The sequence below is a fragment of the Olea europaea genome, chromosome 3 (assembly GCF_002742605.1).
Source record: "Olea europaea var. sylvestris chromosome 3, O_europaea_v1, whole genome shotgun sequence".
NCBI classification, from domain to species: Eukaryota; Viridiplantae; Streptophyta; class Magnoliopsida; order Lamiales; family Oleaceae; genus Olea; species Olea europaea.
Window position 1 is genome coordinate 12,907,165 of NC_036239.1, and position 23,706 is coordinate 12,930,870.

Consider the following 23,706-nt stretch of genomic DNA (forward strand, 5'->3'; position numbering starts at 1 on the left):
ACTTATTTTTTTGTCAATTTTCTCTGTATATTTTTTATTCTTCATATGAACATTTGAGAATTTGCATATATTTGTGGAAAATTTTTTATACGGAATATATTTCTCTATATATATTAGTTCAGTTTTAAATATGATTTAGCACGCTTTGCCCCTAATCCATACTATGATTATAATAATTAAATATCACCAAGATATACAATATAACAATATCTACACTATTGCATTAAAAATGATTTTTCATGTTGACAGGCACCATGCAGAATTCTAAATTATAGCTTAAAATACTAAATGCAATTTCATGTATCAACCTTCTTTTAAGGACCAGATTTTGTTGTCATCGGAGCTTGATTATAAGATTGCAAAAACGTAAATAGAACATTATAAAATAATGTAGACATGGGCATAACCATAAAAGGGAGAAAACCTCTTCAAACTTTTCAAAATTTAATTAAAAAGAATTTTAAATTGAACAAAAAATTATTTATAATACGAAGAAAATAGAAATTTTATAACAATTTTCGAAAAATAAAATAAAAACAAAACAAATTAAACAAAAGAAAGTTAAGAAAATTAAATAAAGAAAATATAAATATTATTTAATTAAAATTGAAAAAATTAAGTTTTATCATAAAGAGAAAAGAATTAAAAGAATGTCAATTTTTTTTTCATCGTAGGAGAAAACCTTCAATCATTTCTCCATCACCTCTACTACAATATTTTTTCATTTTCATACACCACTTCACTTCATCCAATCCAATACTAATAAAGAAAAGAAACTAAATGATTTAACAAATTAAAGAATAAAAAAAAAGAATTGTAGGCAAAAATAAAAAAAAACAAAAAAAAAAGATTATTATAAAGTTTTTCAATTAAATTGAAATAATTAAAATTAAAAATAAATATTATTTTTTAACTAAAATTGAAAAAATTAAGAAAATAATTAAAAAGAATTTTAAATCTAAAAAAATTATTTATAATTTTAAAAAAAGAAATTTTAAAACAATCTAATTTCTTTCCATCCATCCTAGATGCTGGAGGTTTTCTCCATAAACCTCCATCCAGGATGACGATTAGATGGAGGTTTGGAAAAAACTCCATGCTGCATGGAGGTTTAACATGGAATGGAGGTTTTCTTCATAAACCTCCATGCTAGATGGAGTGAAATTTATTCCTCGTTTTCCTTTTTCTTTTTCACTTTTTTTATCATTCAAAAAACCTACAAATTTATATATTTTTAGAAATTGTTTTAAAATTTCTTTTTTCTTCATATTATAAATAATTTTTTTCAATTTAAAATTCTTTTTAATTATTTTCGTTTTATGATAAAATTTGAGAGTTTGTCCATCCTGAATTGAGAAAACCTCTATCTAGGATGGAGTTTCAATGAAAGTTACAATTAATCCATTTAAAATTTGGAAAAAAAAGGAAGAAAAAAAAATCTCTCCAAAAATTGTTGCACGGAGTGGTCTCTCCGTGCTGCACGAAGAGTGCTGCGTGCACTTTCGAGTTAATTAAATGGCTGCTCACTGAATTATACCACTGGTTACCACTTGCTTACTGAAGAATAAATGATAACTGAATGCTCACTCAACTTTTCATTAATTTACCCATCCATTACTATATCTAAATCTGTCTGTACAGCTAGCCAATAAATTCCACGTAGATATAAAAAAATGACTTGGACGATGAATTATGTCCACGTAATCTAAAATTATTATTTTTAAAATCCCAAAATCATAAATTATTAACAATTGTTTTCTGGGCGGCCAAAATCACAGTTCTAAGAAATCAGAGATAAAATTTATCCCCAAATCTTCTTCATCTTCAAATCACATCTTCTAATCTAACTCATTCAATTGGTAATTTCAGTCCATATCCAAGAAGTTCTATATCCACATCCCAATTAATTGAAATTTACACTGCACAGTTCATTCCAATTGTCTGCATCGTTCTTGATAAAAAATAAAAAATAAAAAAATTTGGTTATATGATTCATCTACAATTAAATCTACATGATGAAATTTCATAAGAAGATGGAGGTGTGAAGTCTGCATCAATTCACTGACGACCTTTGGCAAATTGCAGCTCTGGATATGGCTTGATGAGTTCATTCGAAAAAAAAGAATCCAAAAGTAAAATTGTGAAGAATCCATTCGATTTTCTTCCTTAGTTTTCCTTGCTAAGGTTTCTTTCTCAAAGAATCGATCATTGAATGCTGAATTACTACTGCAATACTAGTAAGATATAAGCCCATCTCTTTACTTCTGCAATACCGACAGATAGAAGCCAATCTTATGATTCTGAGAAGTGGATGAAGAGATTTTATTGACGAATTTGGTTCTTCATAGGGTTAGGTTTCAATTGGGGATTTCAGATTTCTCTCTTCTATGGAGATCGTCATTTTAGAAGGAAAATGTAATAAAATTGCTAATTTAACAATTGCATTCTTATCCAACATCTATTCAACTAACTTAGTCATTGCGATGTCAAGTTTTCATCCTCCACGTGGAATTTATTGGCCAACTATACAGACGGATTGTGATGGATGGGTAAATTAATTGAAAGTTGAGTGAGCATTCAGTTACCATTTATTTTTCGGTGAACAAGTGGTAACCAGTGGTATAATTCAGTGAGCATCCATTTAATTAACTCTGCACTTTCCAACCAGATTTTAATCACATTTTCTTTAAATCCTACAAAAGGCCATCGCACATAAACAAGATTATAAACTATTTTTTTTCTTTTCCAAAATTGTCCATCCAATTTACCTGATAAAATATGCACAAATTTTACACTAATTCTAGACCTAAGAAGACACATTTTCCATGAAATATGCAAGAAAAAAAGAGATTTTAAAATTTAAAATGAAGTGGGAGAAAAGCACAGACCTGGTTATTAGACTAATTACTCCAGAGACGAATTTTATCCCAAATGAATCTCCCTCTTTGAGTCCTCCAAAACCAGCACAGTTTACCCATTTCTCCTGATCTCGTCCAATAATCACTATTCAACCTCCAGGATTGGCCTTTTGTATCCCTTTATTACGAAGGCAAGTGTGAAATTTACAAGCATTTCTCGTCGCTGAATAGTTTCTAAGTAAGAGAAATTAATTTTAATAGTATAGTTCTTACAAAATTCTCTCAGAAGCTAGAATTCACCATCATCACGAAACTATTTTGAACAGAACTAATACTATGCTCGTTTATGCAAATCTAAGACGAAACACAATAATCAAACAAAAATTATGAAAAATGACGATTAATTCAAAATCAAATGAAGAAGAATCACACACAACACACACTTAGTGATTGATAAACAACAATTATATATTATTCTGTAAATTTTTGGAGAACCATAACACCAGACACTCAACTTATAGACGAGCCTCGGAAAAATTTCTTCTCCTGCAAGCTTTCGATAGTTTCGTTGATGTTTCTTTAGAAGCCTTCTCGTTTGGTAAGATGAATTTGTTGAAGAGGAGTTGTCGGTAGTGTAGGAAAATGGAAAAAGGGTATTCTTTTTGTCAGATTGACGTAAATTGAGAAAAGGTGAAGACATGGTTGTGCTGAAAAATCATGATTTTACTAATTTTGTGCAAAGAAAAAAAAAAAAAACAAAAGAGAGAAATTCGTACACGACGATGAATATTTTTGACACTTGTCCAGTCCAATCCATCCATTCGCTCTTATACATATGTAGGATTTAGTGCAAGAATTTCTGAAATATTAAGAGCACCTTCAATGTTGATGTAAAATTGATATTTTCAAAATCACTTTTACATTCTCATTTACATCCCAATAAATCTAAATCCAAATTCTGCATCAATGAGAAGATTAAAAAAATTGGGTGCAAGTGATTGACAATTTTTCTTTCTCTTGTGGATCCCATAGCATCTAAAAAAAAATGTAACTTCTTCTTCTTCTTCTTCTTCTTCTTCTTCTTCTTCTTCTTCTTATTATTATTATTATTATTATTTCTTGTCAAAAAATGCATTTTCGACCACTTTAAATGTCTAAATTATAATTTAAACCTAATTTTGATCGCAATTGAAGATGCTCTTAGACAATGTTATTACTGTCAATACGCACAAGATGCGTAAAATACATGTTTAGTCGCTCAAATTTTAATGGAATTGTAAGGTAGAATTGATTTTTCTTAATGTTCAAGTTAATGAGAATTTTCCACACTTTCGATTTACAGAATCATACAGCACTTATACACCATTTTTAGCAATTAGACAAATTCCATGGCTATGAGATTTTGCCTAGATTTAAGCATAAGAATCATATTCCTTGTCATTGGCATGATTTAAGGGATCTTCCTCGATAAATTTCAAGTTAGTCAAATGATAGACGAATCAGTGAATCATCAAGAATCTAAAAACCATCAAGTATTAATAATCAATCTAGCTCTTGATGAGGATCAACAAAGACAGAATGATTGAAGAACCCATAACTGCAGCAGAAACCGACAAATTTAGCTGAATTTCATTAATTTGCATTTCATTACATTTCATCTTTTTCTCTCCTATTTTCAGCTACACAATCTTCCATAAAATAATATTATACGTAAATTGAAATTTTTTTTTTCCACCACTCATTTTTCAAAAAAAGTACTATTCCAACAATTTTCATTTCCAAAAGATAGGGACCAACCGGGGGCGAGTACCCTGCACCGTGGTCAGGTGACGGCGCCGGAGCCATTCCGAACTAATCCTGAGTCATTGTAGAAAACAAAGTAGCCATGATAGCTACAAGCATAAACAAGGCCCTCAATGCCATAACAATTGATTGGTATTCAAAAACAGTTGCAGCCTAAAATGGGAAGACGAAGACTACAAACAAGAAATGAAGAGAAAAAAGTGGGCTTTGTTGGGATTTGAAGGGTTTTAAGTATAGGTGGAGGAGGGATTTATGTAAAGCGTGTACGACCGACAAATCGTGGACAGCTAGTGATTTAAGGAAAATTGAAGGATGAGAGAGAGAGAGAGAGAGGCGCCGTGGAATTGACCATCACAAAGTGACACATTTCATTTTTACTGCTGCCGTGTACGAAGCCTGTTTTGTTCACCTAAAAATAAATTTTTTAATGAATTTTAGTAAAAACTAATAAATTACGTTGTTATAATCCCCAAAACAATAAAAGAGGACAGTGATGCTAGGCTGACAAAGTTTTTTGACGAAGCGCCCTATTCAATTCCCCGTAAAAAAAAACCCTGTTTGAATGGTTTATTTCAAAAGAGAATATGCAAATTTAGTCAACTTTGTGAATATACTGTTCATAACGCATCATTGATGACATCACGACAATGCCATGTATTTTTCCCTTACCAATTTTACCCTTTTGCTTTCTTGCTATCTGTCTTTCTTGCTATCTGTCATGTCAAATTTTTCATCTTTGTTTTTGTCTCTTCCGTTTCTTAGATCCACTTTAAATACAACACAAACCCTAATAAAAAAATCAACAAGGTTTGTTTATTGTTCTTCGTTACAGTTGACTTCTTGGGTTGTATTGTGGCTGACAAGCTGTTTACCTTCGGTCTACTTTAATTTTTTTCCCACGATTTGGCTTTCTTAGATGAAAATCAGATCAATTCCGCTATAGTGCCTGAATTTTTTTGACAAAGGAGCTGCTCAGCTCTCACAATGGAGGGGACCACACTTTTTTTTCAACTTTTTTATTCACACAAGACCAATAGCATTTGAGAGGATATCAACCACTACGACAAAAAAATTCGGGCAAAATAGCAAAATTCAAATCAGATCCCCAGATGTGCTTATTCTGCCACCTCCCTATGCCCTCCCTATGCACAGTAAAAAAGTTGTCGTTGCTGTCATACGGTTTAACTTCATTTTCGGATCTTTTATTTTTATTTTGACCTTTTAAATTGTATTTTTCGGTGGTCGAAGGGTGCAATGTTTACTGTTTATTTTTTGCTCCATCTGATTCTGATCTAAAAGGGTTGACCTTTACACGTGTATAATGTTCATTTCTTTGATGCATAGGCAGCATAGCTTTACGGGTTTGATTTTCTTTGTACGAGCATCATTGAAAGTCTAAAATTTTTCTTTTTCCAAGATTCGCCGACTCTGTGTGCGTTTGTATGTGCCAAATTGTTTACGTTAAAAGACTTTTCTTCAGTGATAATGTTTATTTTTGTGAATTGAGTCATTCGGTATAATGTTTTGAGTTGAGGAATTTAGGTTCTGGTCTTTAGGGGATTTATTAGGTTCTTCAAATACTGTAGTGATTTTTATGGCTTGTGTATCCAACTTATTATTTTCATTTTCTCATGTTCTATGTGTTACAGAATTTAATTTCTAGTGGGAATCATGCATGTCTCCTTTTCTACATATTTTGTTTAATAATCGAACTTACTCTCACAATTCTTCCGAGAAGAGTTCAGGAGGTAATTGTTTTCTCAAGAGCAAAAATTTTAATCAACAAGAGAAGGCAGAGCTTAAGTTGCGAATATTATGAGTTTGAACTAGAATAAAAATGAGATAATTTGCCTGTCTTCTTATTCTGTCCTTGGTTTGACATAGAAATGTCAGATCTTGAGAGTTAAGTAACTGCATGCTAGATCACCATGAGTTGGTATCAAGTAGGTTCGTGGTCTTAATTACATGTTTTGATGCGACAGCAAAATGACTTGCATTAGTTGCTTTCTGCCCTGCGTTCTGTGTTTTTCAGTTCTGCATTGCAGGTTGGTTACATAGTTTTCATGACTCACGAAATTGAAAAATTCACATTTATTTGAGGCCATCTTGTGTTTCTTCTCATCTAGAAATTAATCTTGTTTTTCTCTTTTTCGATTATTCCACTTTGCTCACTTAGCATTGCTAGAAATTTTACGCTAATTCCCTTTATTTCTAACTATTCGTAGGATTTTTTGTTTTTCAAGAAAATATTAGCAAAAAAGGAAAAATAAAGAATACAATGCACAAATTAAACGGACAATTAAAACATTTCACTATATGAAAATTGTTATAACCATATAGAATTTCACTTACTAACCCAATTCCTAGGTATTACAAAGAAAAATAAAATCAAGCTTTAACACACATTTTCTACTTTTTGTATGAAAATTCTAAAGGTGCTAGGCTCACAATATTTCTCTCTCTGATTAACTTTTATGCCACACCCAAAATAATGAAATACAACAATTATTTACAGGATTAACAATCAAGTAGAAGAGTTTAATTTCAACTCAAATAAGGAATATTCTCCATGGAAGCAAGCCGTTTTAAGTGTTCATCACAGTGAGAAGAGGAGGTGGTAATTTCTCAAGTTTAAATCTTCTCTTTGTATGTCATGCTGTAACCTATTTGTTGAATTATTATCATCTTTGCCTTCTACTGCCAAAACCCTCGAGGTTAAAACCGTTCTTCATTAATCCCTTTTTTTTTTTTTTCAAGGGGAAATTTAAAAATGACTGTTGATTCTCGTGAAATCTTCAATTTTACATTTATGGGAAACTTCAAAGAAAACTTAATCTATTTAGAAATTAAGCGTGGCTGGTTTCATGAATCAAGTAGATGATGATTAAAATTTTACATTAATTTATAAGTTAAAAAATTATTGGAAAGCTGTTAGGTCTTCATTTTACATAAAGAAAAAAAAAAGGAATCCCATGTTATTTTCGTGAGTTAATAGTGAATCCATTTAAATCTGGACAGAATGATGAATGGAAGATTACAAAAATTTCTCTACATTCTTGTTTGTATGCTGATTGTGATAAGAGCATAAGGTTTTTTGGTTGATATTACTTATGTTCAAAGTAAAGTGTAGTGACTATGTTTGAAACATAGTAAAAATGATGATGTTGAGATCAACAAACATCACAATGGAATTGATTAAATTATATAGAATAAAACTTATCTTCTTCTTGTTGCATTGTTGGCAATCAAACAAAGTATTTCTCTTTTGATTTTGCCATCCATGTACCAGAGATATATTTGGCCAAATACTTGAAGAAGGAATGAAGGATGTTGAAAATGTATGATTTTCTCTTATGTTTTTTCCTCCAACTTAAACTGTAATCTTACTTGCTATTGTTAACTTGAGTGTTCTTATGTAGGCCATTCTGTCTGGATGTTCAGTCGGTGGATTAGCATCGATTTTGCATTGTGATAACTTCAAAGCTCTTGTTCCCAAGGTTGCTAAAGTAAAGTGTTTTCCCGATGCATGGTATTTTATTAACGCGTAAGATTTTTTATAAGGGGCATGGTACCCAGACGAAATAATTTGAGATGTACAAGAATCATGTTCTTTTGTTTCGTGTGGATCCAACATCTTTCTTTTTATCCTCTATAAAGGAAGGATATCTCTGGAGCACCGCGTATAGAGGATTTCTATTATGATGCTGTCAAGACACACAGTGAAACCAGACAGTGAACCAATCATAGATCCAGTGGGTGCAGGCATCCCTACAAACCCCCCATTTACGATATTAATGTACCTAACCAGATCAAATTGGCATTTATAAAGGTACATGGTTGATTATGGTGATGTTCTGTTCTTGGTAAACTATTATTCCAGCAATGTATGTCTATTTTAAGTTGTCGAACAAAATCTTATGCTCAACAAAGAAAGATAAAGTTGGATTGAAGTAATTTCATCTTTCTTTCTTAAGTTCCCAGGTGCAGCCTTTTAATTGATAACTATAACTATAATATCTTATAACGGCATGACATTTTCATTCTATATTTTAAACGTATTTTTTTGATCCCTTAACAACTCTAAGAGTGATTAAAATAGTGTGAAAATGCTGAGTCTTCTCTCTTATTATCTATATTATGTTATAGAATGTTAAGAAAACTTCCTTCTTATATAGGTTTATTGAAAAATTGTAGCAAGATATTCTTGATGAACTGGTCAATAAACAGTTAGAGGGGCGATGTATTATCTATTACTTAATCCACCTTCACAAGCATCAAGGTGATTTCATTGCTACAAGCTACATAACTCAAAAGCAGGCTTGCTAATGATTAGCTCAGAGCCTTGTATTCTTTTACTATATTTTCTTTGAATCACTAGTTAATTCTTTTTTGACTCTTTTATTGGATGCTTGTAAATTGAAAATTATATAATTTGGATTTGGATGAACTATAAATTTTGTTATATTTGTGTTTTGGTAAAATATTTTGGATTCAATATTACATTGATTGATACATGTTTAATTAATTTATAGTCTTTGGCCTCTTTATATTATTTTGAATAAGGTTAAAAAAAATTACTACAATATAAGCAATATATATGAAATAATTTAATTTCTTCCTACAAATTCTTTCAAAATAACATACAACTATGTTTTCCCCACAATTTTTTTTGTAAATAGGGTTTAACCCACAAAATAATATGTACCATGTTGTCATAAATATTCTTTTCCCACAAAATTTATTTGTAGAAAAAAACACAATTTAGCCTACAACATAATTTGAAGGGAAAAGCGTAATTGTTTTGTAGGTAAAATTAACTTTAGCAGATGAATGATTTTGCTGGGGAAAAACTTACACGACGAATTGTGTTTGTGTCCAAAGGGTTCGTAGGGAAAAACCTTAGCCCACAAATTTAGAAAATTTGTTGTCTTATACATTTTCCCTCGATGTTTGCCCATAAATATGCCTACAAAAATTTTTCGTCTGCAAAGATTTTTTCCTACAAATATGAACCTTTCCCTACAAGTAAATTTTGTAGGGAAAGCATCAATTTCTTGTAGTGACTCCTTTCAACTTAAAAAATGACTCCTTCATGTACAAGACTCCAAAACCTAATGTAAATTGGAGACCAAGTACTGCAAGAATTCTACTCTCAACTTTAATTAGAAGTCTTCTATACAATCATTACCTTTTATTATTTGCAATAAAAATCCTTTAACTTTTGACTTTTGAGGCAATTATCCAACAAACATGATAGGATCGGGTTGGGTCTTTGGTTTATCTTGAGTATTGTAAAACAAATGTTTAATAATATCATATTGGTGCCGCATATCCTACATATATAAAATAGCGAAAGATTGGTTGGACACATGTCACAATTTCCCATCGTCTTCCTCTTCTTTTTTTCCCCTTTCGTTCTTCCATTACTTTACGCAACCCCTCAAACATCTGCTCATCCCACTCCATAATCCCATAAATTATACCTCCAAAATCTGATGAAATCCTGACCCAAAAGCTTATTTACGCACGACCATATCTCCATTCAATCCAATTCTGTCCAAAATTGATTGACCCAAAAACTTCTCCATCACAAATTGTTTATACATCTGAAGATGAGCAGCTCCATGGTCACATATCATCAGCAAACATTTTAAATCAGAATCTCTGTAATTTTTATGTAAGTATATGTTTATTCTACTTTCAAATAACCATTTATTTATTTATTTATTTTTTGAATTCTGCTGTTCAATTTTTCTCTTTGAGTTGATCATCATTAAATAGTAGTTACGTGCAAAAAGAAAATGGCTTATCTTATAATTTAATTTAAATAACAAGAAAAAAAAATTATAGCTCTGTGCATGCACGTACCTATTCGAGTTTTTAAAATAAAATAAAAAATTAATTATGACTTCGTGCACACACGGAGCTTTTCAATTTTTTCTCTTTGAGTTAATCATCAGTAAAGAGTGGTTGCATGCATGACTTATCTTCAAGTTTAATTTAAATAATAGGAAAAAAATAAAAAAATGATTATGGCTCCATTCGAGTTTTAAAAAAAAAAAAATTAGATATGCTCTGTGCACAAAGTACAGAGCGTGTTGCACGGAGCATATCGCTCCATGCATTTTAATATTTCTTTTTTTTTTCCCTTTGTCGTCCTTCTCTCATTGTCCCCGCCTAACAATTTTCTATAAGCTCTCTCAGGACATCATAAACAATATCATCAAAATTGGCCGCGTCATTTGCCAACTTCAAGGTAATGTGATTGATTAATTTTACTAGGCGTAGTCTTGAACTCATACAACCCATTCCTTTCTTCGATTCTTAAGTCAGAGTTAAGGATTTAATAATTCAGATTTGGATTGAAAAATATTCATTTCTATTTTCTGACAGCTGTTAATATGTACCATTTAGTTAATAAGCTCGTTTGTCTGTAATAGTGAATTGAAATATTTAATTTTTAGTTTTAATTTCATTTCTTTTTTCTGACAATTGTTAATCTTAATAATGCCAATAGTATTCCTCATTTGTCTTTTAATGGTGAATTGAAATAGTTGGATTTTTTTGTTTTAATTGATAGCCACTGTCTAATAGTCACCAACTCATTCTTCAACAGGCACGTGATCAGAGACCTGGCTCCTTCCACTGCTTGAGAGCTTACGGTTTCATATTCTATTTCACTCCCTGATGGGGATTCTTTTCACCCTTCCCTCACGGTACTACTTCAACTCTTCTCAAAATCTCACTTAAAAGGTGCTGAGTTAGAATCCCGTTCTAACTAAGGATTCTTGTGGTTCTAGAAGTTCTAGCTACAGGAGAATCAGGAACGGAGAGCTTCCCCCCCCCCCCTTTCTGTAGCAATAGGGGCATGGTTTGGTAATACGCCAATTTGACCACTATTAGTATATAAAATGATTTCTTTCACTTCTGAATCCCAAATAATTCGATTAGGGGTCAGTACAAGTTATTAATGACGGGACGAAACCAAGAAATACTCCCTCACGTGCGAAATTATAGAAGATCTCCTTTAAGATCAAACAATTCCATCAAATTGAGCATATCTGCAATTTTTGTTCTTAATACACACACACACACACACACACACACACACACATATATATATATATATATATATATATATACACCTAGATCGTATTTGTGTAGTGTCGGGCCAGAGACTCTCTTCGGAGGTTGGTTCATAGGTACAACCTTTGTAACTTCATGGTATACCCATGGATTTGGTAGTTCCTATTTGGAAGGCTGTAATTACTTGCATGTCAAACTTATTTTGATAGTTTGAACTAGGGAGTAAAGTAATATCAATTACACTTGTGTTATTTTAATTAATTATATCAATTAAGTCTGGTGTTCACTGGCTACATTAATTTGAAAATAATTTGAAGATGAGATGTTATTTTAATTAATGCTTATGATATTGAAGGCAAAGCGGAAAATAAATAAGATTTAAGAAGACGTCTTAGGTTTTCTTCCGATGATATCAGGCAGCCATTGGTAAGTCTAATTAGTTTCTATGCTTTATACCAACTATAATGGAAGGACAATAAATTACAATCATTGCTACAAATTGCTCAATGAAGAGGTAAATTCATAAAGTTGACAGCCTAATATTGTGGATTTTGAATTTGATTCAACATGTGTATAAATATTGCCCATTTTATGGTTTTTTCGCATTTTTTATTCGTTTCATACTTCCTGTGTTTCATTTTTTCTTCTATTCCATTGCCATAGTTTTTTGGTGAAGTTTCAACTTTTTTTTTTCAATTTTTTTTATTATAGTTTGCTTTTGATTTTGTTGGGGTTTATACATAATTCTAAAAGTTTTAGTTATTTCTTGCGCTGAAGCATTTTTCTATTTTGCGAGTGTATGAATTTCAACTTATTCTGGGTGTTTTATTCTCAAATTGAATTGATTATGTGGTTTCTTCTTTTGATGGCATATTTTTCCTTTGTGTTGTTTTATTTTATTTGGTTGTGTGTGTACTTTTTTAAACGTATGACAGTTAAAATAATTGCTTGTTGCTCAATCTCATCGTTCGAAGATCTCAAGACAATTCCATGTGCTCGAGTTATTTTTTAAAATTATTCTTTTTATGAAATTGAAGTAATCTAATTCAATTTTGTTTGTAGGATTTTACAAAGATATTTTAATTCAATATTGGAGGCGATAAGATTAAAGGTATATGTTGCAGTTCATTAAGTACCTTGATTAAGTTATATATGTGATTTATTAGATCAGTTCTTTTTTATTTTAATTAGTTCATTGTCTTGACAAGATCATAGAATTGTGATATTTCGTTAGTTCATGTAAACAAATCATGATTGTTGAATATTATGAGAATTGTCATAGTGAGGAATGATTAAGATAGAAAAAGATGAATTGTTTTAGTTATTATTTATACTGTCCATATGAACTTAGTTCCAATGTGGATTACTTTCGTCGGGGAAATTTTCATATCTTTGTACTGAATTTATCTCTAGAAGCACTAAAAATTCATTGACGTGTAAATTTTCATAATATTTTCTTATAGTCAGACAATTAATCCTATTTGTAAATGTAAGTACATTGAACATGATGAACTGGTGTAGAGTTTGTCATGTTGTCATCAAATCCAAATATCTTTGGTCTCAACACCAAACTTCTAAAAAAAATCAAGAGGTAACACTTCAATTATGTAATGAACAAATGTTTGAATCGGTTTTTAGGGTGTGAAATTGTATTAGACAATCCTCAACTATTTTATGGAATTACAGGGTTGTGTCTCATAGTAAAAATGCGATTCATGAGAATTCATCAAAATAATTAATTAATATTTCTCAAGAAACATTCGAGAAATTTTTAAAGTGTTGGCAAATCCGCCTTCCTTTCCAATTCTTGATTTGAAGTTCCAAGTTTTTTCCCAAAATCTGGTGCAATCAAATTCTTCTTCTCCAATTCTTCATTTAGGATTTAACTTGAACGCATGATCGTCCTTATCTCTTCTTGCTTTTGTCATTGTTAGATGCCTTTATATCTCAAGACTTATTCTTCCACAAGAACTTTGTACATTCTCAGTATTAGGAGTTGAAGTCGATTTCCATAGTAATATAAAACTTAATTTGGACTTGATTACTGTATTCTTTTCATTTATGTTCTTTTGGCTTTTCATGTGAATAATATTGCAATCTCACTACTTTGGGCTGGTAAGAAGTCATAAACACAACCTAAATTCTGTTATAGAGTCAATTTTTTAAAATTTCAGTGATAGATATTATCCCAACTTAACCCCCCCCCCCCCTTAATTTTTTGAGAGTCTCATGAATTTGATATACTTGTTCATTTTTCATAAACATGTATTTTTCGTAAACATATACATTCATTGAGGAAGATTCTCAATCTAGAATAGTAGGTCCTATGATACATGTAAAAAAGGATGTTTGAACGACTAACGACCCTTCTGAGTTTCTTCTTTGTGACTGGGTCATATGGAACAATTTAAATATTTATGGTATCAAGTATTTTGTCTCATATTCGCAAGTTTATAATTTTTATTGGAACCCAATTTTTTTTCCCAGTTTAAAAAAAAAAAAAAAAAAAAAAGAAACTTAGGTAGCGCTCTCGAAGATGTGCAATTCAATTCGATTGATTCAAAAGTTTGGAGTTTTTTTTTAATTAATGTTCCATTCTTTTATCTCTCTCATAGATTGATTGAACTGAAGTATTCGCTATGATGCTTCTCGTAAAATGAACAAGCTAATCGTAAGTTTTGTTCTCATTAGCTCCATTTTTGTTCTAATTCATTGATGATGACTTTGATTATTTATTCAAAGAAATGTTTCAGGTTGGTCAGTACAAGTGTGTGTATAGCACCTGTAATGAAATTAGCTTTAGTGATTCTTATTAAATTAATGTGTCTGTTTACATTGCGATAGATGTACATTGGTTTACAACCAAAATAAAATTGTACTTTCTCTCTTAGGATTTATATCTTTGTGATAGATAGACAAGTGTATCAATAAAATATTAATTGATAATCACTCGGAATAATTGTCAATTTTAACAACTTATAAATACTTTTTACATTTACGAAGGAATTCCTCTAAATTTTATATACACTTAGGGCATGTTTGATAGATTACATTTTCCATGGGAAATGAGATTCAAATTTCATTTTCCACCATATTGGCATGTTTGATAGCCAAAATTTCCATGGAATTGGTTTTCCATGGAACACCTCGCATGACCTTGTTTTCTTGCTTTTTAAGGAAAACCAATTCCTTTGGTTTTGACAAATTCTATCCACAATTGTTATAAAAATAAAAAAAATAAAAATTTCCAAAATTTCAACATTTTTCAGGTGGAAAATTATACCAATCAAACACATTTAATTGACAATTCTCAGTAAAACAAGTTCTAGACAATTCAATTCCCTAGAATTCATTTTCTTTACATCTGAATATCATTTTTACAATCAAACGACCCTTATTTTTCACATTTCACTATTAACGTGCAACACACGTTCACCCCACTAGTACCTAAAAAGTGGAGATAGTTCATGTACTTGTCATGGTTCGTTTGCTATAGACTATCTCTGGTGTTCAGTTTTGCTTCTTATGTACCTTCCTGATTTATTTTCCCATGTTGAAAATAATAGCCAATTACCTCCCAAATTGAAAAATAAAAAGAATTATTATGAAGAGTGTTTAGATTACTATTTCAGCCCTTAGACAGATCCTTTTTTTAGTTCTTGTAAGTATTATGCCCTAGGTCCAATCAACTTTGAACATAAATACTTTTGATATATAATTAAGGCAATTTAATGGCAGATCTATTATTTAATTAATAGACAATTAAATAAATAATAAAGGCCGTAGATTCAAATTTTCGTAATTTGTTAATCACAAGGAGTTGTGATTGTGATATACAAATTACATCTGATTGAATCTTAAATCATCTGTGGTCGTAAGTAATAACGAGATACGGATATCATTATTACGGATAGACCATCACGTGTGGCATTTCTTACTTGTAAAGTAAGTAGCTGATCTCACAAGTTAAAGTGTGGTGACACTTAAATGAACACGTGGACATTTTGTTATAGAACAAAACATTGGAGACCTGCTGAGAGATTCCACATGGATAACTATTTGAGTGTCAGTGGTTAATCTCTAAATGTTCGGTAGTGGAATTGGTCCTTTGACTTGAGATCGTCATGGTACCATATATGAGGACAGTCATACTTTGATGGTGTTGGATGTTGCTCTGCAAAGGAAAGCTAATACGACATCGTTCGGGTACGACAAGAATCGTATGAAGGTTGTGATTGACCAATAAATAATTCGTCACTCTTAGATAGTAGGAGATTATTATCTGTGTTTCATTCAATTAAGTCGATGATGAAATCCTTGGCCAAGGTGTACTCATAAGTCGAAAAGGAGTTTTCAACTTATATTGACTTAATAGTGGAGTGAAAGATATGATCGATAATCGAGATTGACACACTTTCATATCTCGTAATTGATTGGATTATATTGACGAAGGGATTATAGTTTCACGGCAAACGAACGAGTTTGATTTTATCATACCACGTGACATTTTCCGTCACATGTATTGCCCTGACACATTGCTAGATGTCAATCTGGAACCGCGAGTGTAAATTGACGATAAATTAAAATGGTGTTTTAACTTATCAATTTTGATCAGATCAAAATAATATTTCACGTCGTTAGACATCATGATCGGGAACCTGATGGGTCGCACACAAAAGAGAATTGAAAGATTGTAATGCGTCAATTAATTAATTTAACAATCGTTGGATGAATTAATTAATTGGGTTGGTTATTTATAGGCCCGAATTAATTAATTTGATTAATTAATTTACGGACCAAATTTAATTAAATGGATTAATTAAATATTGGACCAGACGGGGCCAAGCCTATTTGGGCTTATATAAATACATGGCTAGGGTTTTCAATTCACATCGTTTTTCTCATAATTATTCTTGCTAGCACAAGAGGAGAAAACTCTGATAGCTGCAATCTTATTTTCTGTGTGGATCACCATTGGAGGCTGAATAATTGGACAGCTATGGGTAGCGAATTAAGATTGCTGGAATAAAAAGAAAAGCAACAGGTTGCAGAATTCTTCAAAGGTACAATCTTTATCACGATTTCTATCTAAACACAAAGGGATCCTCGGTGGAAATTGAAATAATTTTAATTTTTTGCTGTGCATGTATAAGTAGATTCCCAATAGCTTGTCCGTTGATTTGCAAGATTTTTGTGGCTTGATTATCCAGTCCTTATAATAATAATGATGATGAGGAGGAGGAGGAGGAGGAGGAGGAGGGGAAACATTGCTTATACCAAAAATAAAATAAAAAAGGGAAAAACATTGCTTAAGTACTAATTTCTTGTTAGCAAAGTTACAGACCGTTTGGAATTTGTAGCTTTACACAACCTGCTATGGTATAGATACAAAACAATTTTGTGTGTTCATATCATGGTAATTTATCTCAAGTACTTCTTGGTACTATACTATGAATGTCTTTGAACTTTATGTATCTTTGTTCTTTAAAGATGACGATCATTTCTTTGGTAAGTGTGTCTATGTGCATGGCTAGTACCAAATCTCTTACATTTATTTTCATTTGGAAAAGTAAAAAATAAAATTCACTTTCAATTGTGATTTTTGTACGTTGACTGTTTAAATTTATAGATATTTTATGTTATTTTTAAAAAATATATTTTACACCCATGCACTTGTTTACTTTATACAGACTGATGTTTTACTAATAGCAAAATAGTTTTGTTGCTTTCTCTTTGTAGGAACTAGCTATTAGATAGACACTAAAATCTTATAATCTATTTGCATGAGAAGAAGGTGTAACAAAGTTAAATATTCCTACATTCAGTTAGTTGTAATTGATATTTTTTTGTTCCATTTTTTTATGAGGGTTTCAAAATCTAGATCGTAGCATGGTCATAAATATTTGTGAGCTTGACTGGTTGAAATTCTCCGTTCCAAATCTATTATTTTCTTTTGTGTTCTATTTTTTTGTCAACTTCTTTATTTTGAAGCAAAACATCACTCAGAACATATTGTCTATTAAGGAGCTCATAATATTTTCTATTTTCAAACCACTTTTCAAGAGAATATGGAAGAAAACCTTGAGACGCAAAATTGTCATCACTTTGTTCGATCATCTGGTCAAAATAATTTTTTTCCCTTAAAAGAAGAGATTGCTTTTATTGAAACTATTGATGCTCGTTAATAATTGTACTCTATCAATTATGTGGACTCATTTATATGATTTTTATATTTGAATTCTATGTATGAAGTCTGGTTGTATAATACATATTATTTGTTTGCAATAAACTTCTGTCTAATGTTAATATTTATTGTTTTTATGAAGAGTATGATTCAAAGAGTTCAAAGGAAACAAAATTTCATGGTAAACAACAACAAAATATTAACAGAAGACAGATGTGACGATCTCCATATAAAAAAAGGTCAGATTTGAGAAAGGTGTGTGATGTAGGATTAGATAAACACAAACACAAAACCAGTCATATAGGAGGAGAGGGGAAAGTAGGAACCAGGGAGAAGAGATGAAGAAGTATGAGGAGAAGGAGAAAAGAAAGGGTGGTGGAAGTCTGCAACACTCAATTCATTTCATTCATCCATCAAATCTGTCCTCATGCATAGAAGGTTGCATACCTTTAAACAATACAAAGTATAAAAGGGCTTGGGCCTGCCCAATACCTGATACAAGCCCAAAAAGAAAATAAAAGGCTTGGACAAGCCCAAAACATAATGTAAGCCCAAATAAAATACTAACTAAATAGTTTAAACTAGATGTCCTCATCAACTCTCCCGAGGTGAGAGAAAAACTTGACTCTGTCGAGGGAATAACTCATAAAAGGCTATAGTCAGTTGCCCAACCATAAGCTGAGTGGTTGGACAAACCTCTTCCGATGTCCATATATGCATGTGATAGGTGGTCTGGCCAATGGAAGATCATGTTGACTCCTATAAAGCTCCAACAAGTTAGAATAAAACTGTTGGAGTGTCTCTCTAGGGATCCATGTGCAATCAGAGTTAGGTCGTCCAACCCAACGAACAAGAAAGCGCTGAATTTCTCCATCATTGGTCAACATAATCTGTTCATCTAAAATAGCATCTTATCTTTGGGTATTGTGACAGGGGGTTTTGAAGTAGGGGTAGTGATAGGTTCAGGTTGAAAGTCAACAGATGGGGGTAGAAAAGGGTCATTAGAGGGCCTAAAATGGTCTTTATAAGCAACTAAATCCTCAACATTGAAAGTAGAGTGGTAGCCAAAATGTGATGTAAGATCAATGACATACGCATTTGGACCAACACGCTTTAAGATTTTAAAAGAACCAGTGCTATGGGCTTGCAATTTGGAAGCGGATCCAGATAGATGTCGTTCCGATCTAATTCGGATCATCACATAATCCCCAATTTTAAATTCAACATGTCGTTTATGCAAATCAGCTCAAAGTTTATATGATGCATTACTTACCTCTAGTTTTTTATTGATCTCAATATGCAAGTCCTGAAGATGTTGTACAAATGCCTCAGCTGACACAGACACATTAGCACGTGGGGACATAGGGATAAGGTCTAAAGGCTTCCTAGGTTTATAACCATGAACAACTTCAAAAGGACTCATGCCTAAAGACCAATTCACAAAACTGTTATATGCAATTTGGGCTATCGAGAGGATTAAATCCCAGTTCCTCAGATTTTCCTGACTTAGACATCTTAATAGGTTACCAAGACTACGATTAACAGCTTCAGTTTGACCATCGGTCTGAGGATGATATGCAGTGGAAAATTTCAACTTAGTGTCAACCATATGCCATAAGGTTCTCCAGAAGTGGCTAGTGAACCGAACATCCCTATCCAACACAATGGTCTTAGGAAGGCCATACAATTTAACAATCTCATTAAAGTACAGCCTAGCAACCTTAGATGCATCTGAAGTCTTGCTGCAAGGGATAAAGTGGGTCATTTTCGAGAAACGATCCACTATAACAAAAATATAATCATGTTTCTTTGGAGTACGTGGTAGTCCTAGTACAAAATCCATACTGAGGTCTTGCCAAGGACAACTAGGGACAGGAAGAGGTGTGTAAAGACCAGTGTTTTGTCTCTTCTGTTTGGCCAACTGACAGGTGTTGCAATCACTAACAATCTTAGTTACATCTGTCTTCAAACGAGACCAATAAAATTGACGTTCAACTTCTTCAATTGTCTTATCACATCCAAAATGCCCAGCCAGGCCTCCTGCATGACTTTCCCAAACTATAAAGTCTTGTACTGAAGTTCGAGGGATGCACAATTTATTGGACCTAAAAAGATAACCATCCTCTAGACGAAAACCATCAGTAGCATCCAATTGTCCACTTTGTAACGCAAGGAAAATATCCTTGAAATCGGGACATGACTCATAATCTTCTTTGAGTCGTCTAAAACCTATGACCCTGACACTCATATTGGTTAAAAGTGAATTGCGGCGGCTTAAAGCATTCGCTGCTTGATTTTCACTGCCCTTTTTATGCTTAAAAACAAAAGAGTAGGCCTGTAAATACTCGATCCAAGGAATGCCTAGCATTCAACCTCTTTTGGGAATTAAGGTAGCGAAGTGCCTCATGATCCGAATAAAAAACAAATTCTTGGGGCAACAAGTAATGATGCCAATAGCGTAAAGCTTGTACGACTGCATACAACTACTTGTCATATGTCGAGTACCGTCGTTTGGCATCATTTAATTCTCGCTGAAATAAGCAATAGGGTGGAGCTCTTGGCTCAAAACTCCACCTATCCCTACCTCTGGGCATCACATTCTACCTCAAAAACTTTGGAAAAATCAGGAAGTCGCATGACTGGAGCTTCTATCATTCTTCTCTTAACCAACTTAAATGCTTTGGCCACTTCGTGCGACCAATAAAATTCCCTCTTTTCATGCACTTTATAATAGGAGCCATGATCATGCTAAACCCTTTAATGAAACGATAGTAAAAGGTAGCTAAACCATGAAAACTCCGAACGTCATGTATAGTCTTGGGCTCAGGCCAACCAACAATGGCCTGAATCTTTGCAGGGTCAGCAGACACTCCTATCGCGGAGATAATAAAACCTAGAAATACAACTTTATCTGTGAAGAAAGAACATTTCTTCACATCAGCATACATGCTTGTAGTGCGAAGGGTAGAACAAACCTGCATAAGATGATTTCTATGTTGTTCCCTAGTTTTACTGTACACGAGAATGTCATCAAAGTAGACAACGAGGAATTTATCCATGAATGGTCGCAAAGCTTGTGTCATTACTCTCATAAAATACTCGTGGTGTTGGTTAGCCCAAAAGGCATGATCAACCACTCATGAATACCATCCTTCATTTTAAAGGTAGTCTTCCATTTGTCACCCGGGCGAATTCTAATTTGGTGGTACCCACTCTTTAAATCAATCTTAGAAAATAGGGTGGCACCGACCATCATGTGCAACATATTATCAAGCCTAGGGATTGGAAAATTGTACTTCACTATGATCTTATTGATGGCACGACTATCAACACACATTCTCCAAGAACCATCTTTCTTAGGAGTCAAAAGGGCGGGAACCGCACAAGGAACTCTCACGAATAAATCCTTTGTGAAGGAGCTCCTCTATTTGCCTCTAAAGCTCAGCATACTCAGTAGGATTCATTCTATAATGAGGTAAATTTGGAAGAGACGATCTAGGGATAAGATCTATAGCATGTTGAATGTCCCGTAAAGGGGGCAATAGATCAGGGAGGTCTTCAGAAAAGACAACTTGAAACTCTTGAAGAACTGATTGGATCTCATCATGGGTCAATATTGGAGATTCCGATGGAACTTCCATCACGATCGCGACAAACACAACAGAATCCTCTTTGAGTGTACGCTCAAATTCGGTAGGGCTAATCATATGTAACCCTTTCCGTTCCACAATTTTCTTGGTATGTTGTGAGTCAACAAGTTTTGGCAGTAAAGGATTAAGGTGAATCTTCTTCCCATTGAACACAAAGGAACATGAATTTGATCGACCATAGATAGTGACATCTAAATCGAACAACCAAGGTCGACCAAGAATGATGTGTCTAACGTCCATGGGAATGACGTCCCACCATTATGATCTTTGTATTCAAGAAACTGGATAGGAACCAAACAATGCTCGTTTACGGCAATAGAAGAAGTGTTAACCTAAGTGAAGCTATAAGGTTAAGGGTGTGGGACTGGCTGTAACCCAAGACGGGACACTGTAGCCGCAGAAACTGCATTAATGCAGCTACCACTATCCACAATAATTTTACAACCCTTGTTATTGATCTTGATATAAGTGTGAAAAATGGCGTGACGACGTCAGTCATCAGCATCTTTAGGGTGAGTGAGGGTACAATGTACAACATTTAGCCGCGAGGTGTCGAGGACAGAGGTCACAGAATCTAGATCTATAGGGAAGGTTCGGATGCAACCTAACAAGGTATCATCAATATCATCCAAATCGTCAAACTCTTCAAACTTAGGTTCATAGACTTGATCTTCTAATGACTCACCTTCTACATCTTTTCGTTCCTCAATGACTAAAGCTCGACTCGGACATCTAGATGCAATATGACCAAAGTCTTGACAATTGAAGCAGTGAAGCCGAGAAGAACTTTTTGGAATTTTAGGAGCTTTATCCTTATTTTCCAACACAGGGGGGACATTAGATGGGAGAGGCTCTAGGAAAGACTTAACAGGCTGAGGTGGCATGGATGAGACGGAAGGACGATTGTCAACACGCTTTCCATATGGAATCTTAGTGACCAACTTATAATCTTGGACTAAAGAATAAGCATGATCAAGGGTAGTGACACTTCGAAGTATAAGCTCACGCCTAAGATCATCTTTTAGGCCCTGTTTATAAACATACTCAAAGTCATTGCCTCATCCTCAACGACATGAAATCGCATTCTAAATTTATCAAATTGAGTAACATAGTCAGTCACTGGTCGATTTCCCTGTGTAAGGGTATTCCATTGGTCCAACAAGTTGCCCCTGTAAGATTGGGGCAAATACTTTTCTTGAAGGCGATGCTTCATTTCTTCCCAACTTCCAACTGGAGATGCACAATGCCTCTTAAGAAGATCTTCAACACTTTCCTAGAAGAGTTGGGCAGTGCCAGTTAATTTCAGACTAGCAAATTGGACACGTCAATCCTCTGGGACTCCATACCATGCCAAGAAACAATCCATGTCTCTAATCCACTGAGTAAAAACTATAAGATCTAATCAACCATCAAAAGTAGGAGCGTCTAATTTGATGTTTCTAAAGTAACACTCATCATGGCATGGAGGAGAATGATTATCGCGATGGCCATGGCCCCATTCTTGCTCACGGCCCAGATCTCTATTCCTTTGATAACGTCGAGGATGTTGTCGACCACCCGATCGACGATAATAGTGAACATTATGAGACGCTTCAGAGTTATCAGCGTCAATAGAAAGAGGGGTTTGTTCAAAACTGTCCAACCTAGCAGCTAGGTCTCTACTCTCTTCACGAGTAGTAGCCATCTCGGTTTGGATAGCTGCTATTTGAGTCTGTAAATGTTGCTGGCTAGTGACAAGCTGAGCTAATTGTCTAGTGAGTACATCAAATTGTGAGGGGTCCATGGTGAATGTACTAGAACTAGGTGTGACTAGACGAACACTACGTAACTGCATGCAATGTAATACTAGCTAAATGACTTGCGATGGAGAGGTCAATGAACAACAAGTGCAAGTAACGAAAAATGGCAACTTGAGCATTTAAACTAAAGGTTTGGGATTAAGTAGTCCAAATATGGCAAGCTAATACTGCTAATAAATGTAAACTAACAAAGCGAGGGTCAAATTACCAGTCAAAATCTAATCACGTAAAATAAGTGACATAAAAGTGGGGTTTAACAAGGGTTCAATCATGTAATTTCAGGCAAAGTAATGTAATATCATAACAGAAAATTAATTGATGCGATT

The 23,706-nt window shown here is 33.3% G+C and overlaps 1 protein-coding gene and 1 long non-coding RNA gene across 3 annotated transcripts; one reads left to right on the forward strand and one right to left on the reverse strand.

Annotated features, from left to right (window-relative positions):
* The first annotated feature begins 6,113 nt into the window (after window positions 1–6,113).
* On the forward strand, window positions 6,114–8,620 carry LOC111386578. 2 transcript variants are annotated; one of them, XR_002701254.1, is made up of 3 exons: window positions 6,880–7,999; window positions 8,081–8,205; window positions 8,319–8,620. It is a non-coding gene; the product is annotated as an uncharacterized LOC111386578 (long non-coding RNA). The 2 variants fall into 2 exon arrangements; XR_002701253.1 differs by having other exon boundaries at window positions 6,114–8,205.
* A 12,745-nt stretch (window positions 8,621–21,365) lies between these two features.
* LOC111378587 lies at window positions 21,366–21,821 on the reverse strand. Its single transcript, XM_023001824.1, has one exon. The coding sequence runs from the start codon at window positions 21,819–21,821 to the stop codon at window positions 21,366–21,368; it is 456 nt and encodes a 151-aa protein (XP_022857592.1).
* Window positions 21,822–23,706: the final 1,885 nt, after the last annotated feature.

What these genes read in the sequence shown, in the direction of transcription:
- LOC111378587 (XM_023001824.1), bottom strand. Translation starts at nt 21,821, where the DNA reads ATGGACGTTAGACACATCATTCTTGGTCGACCTTGGTTGTTCGATTTA.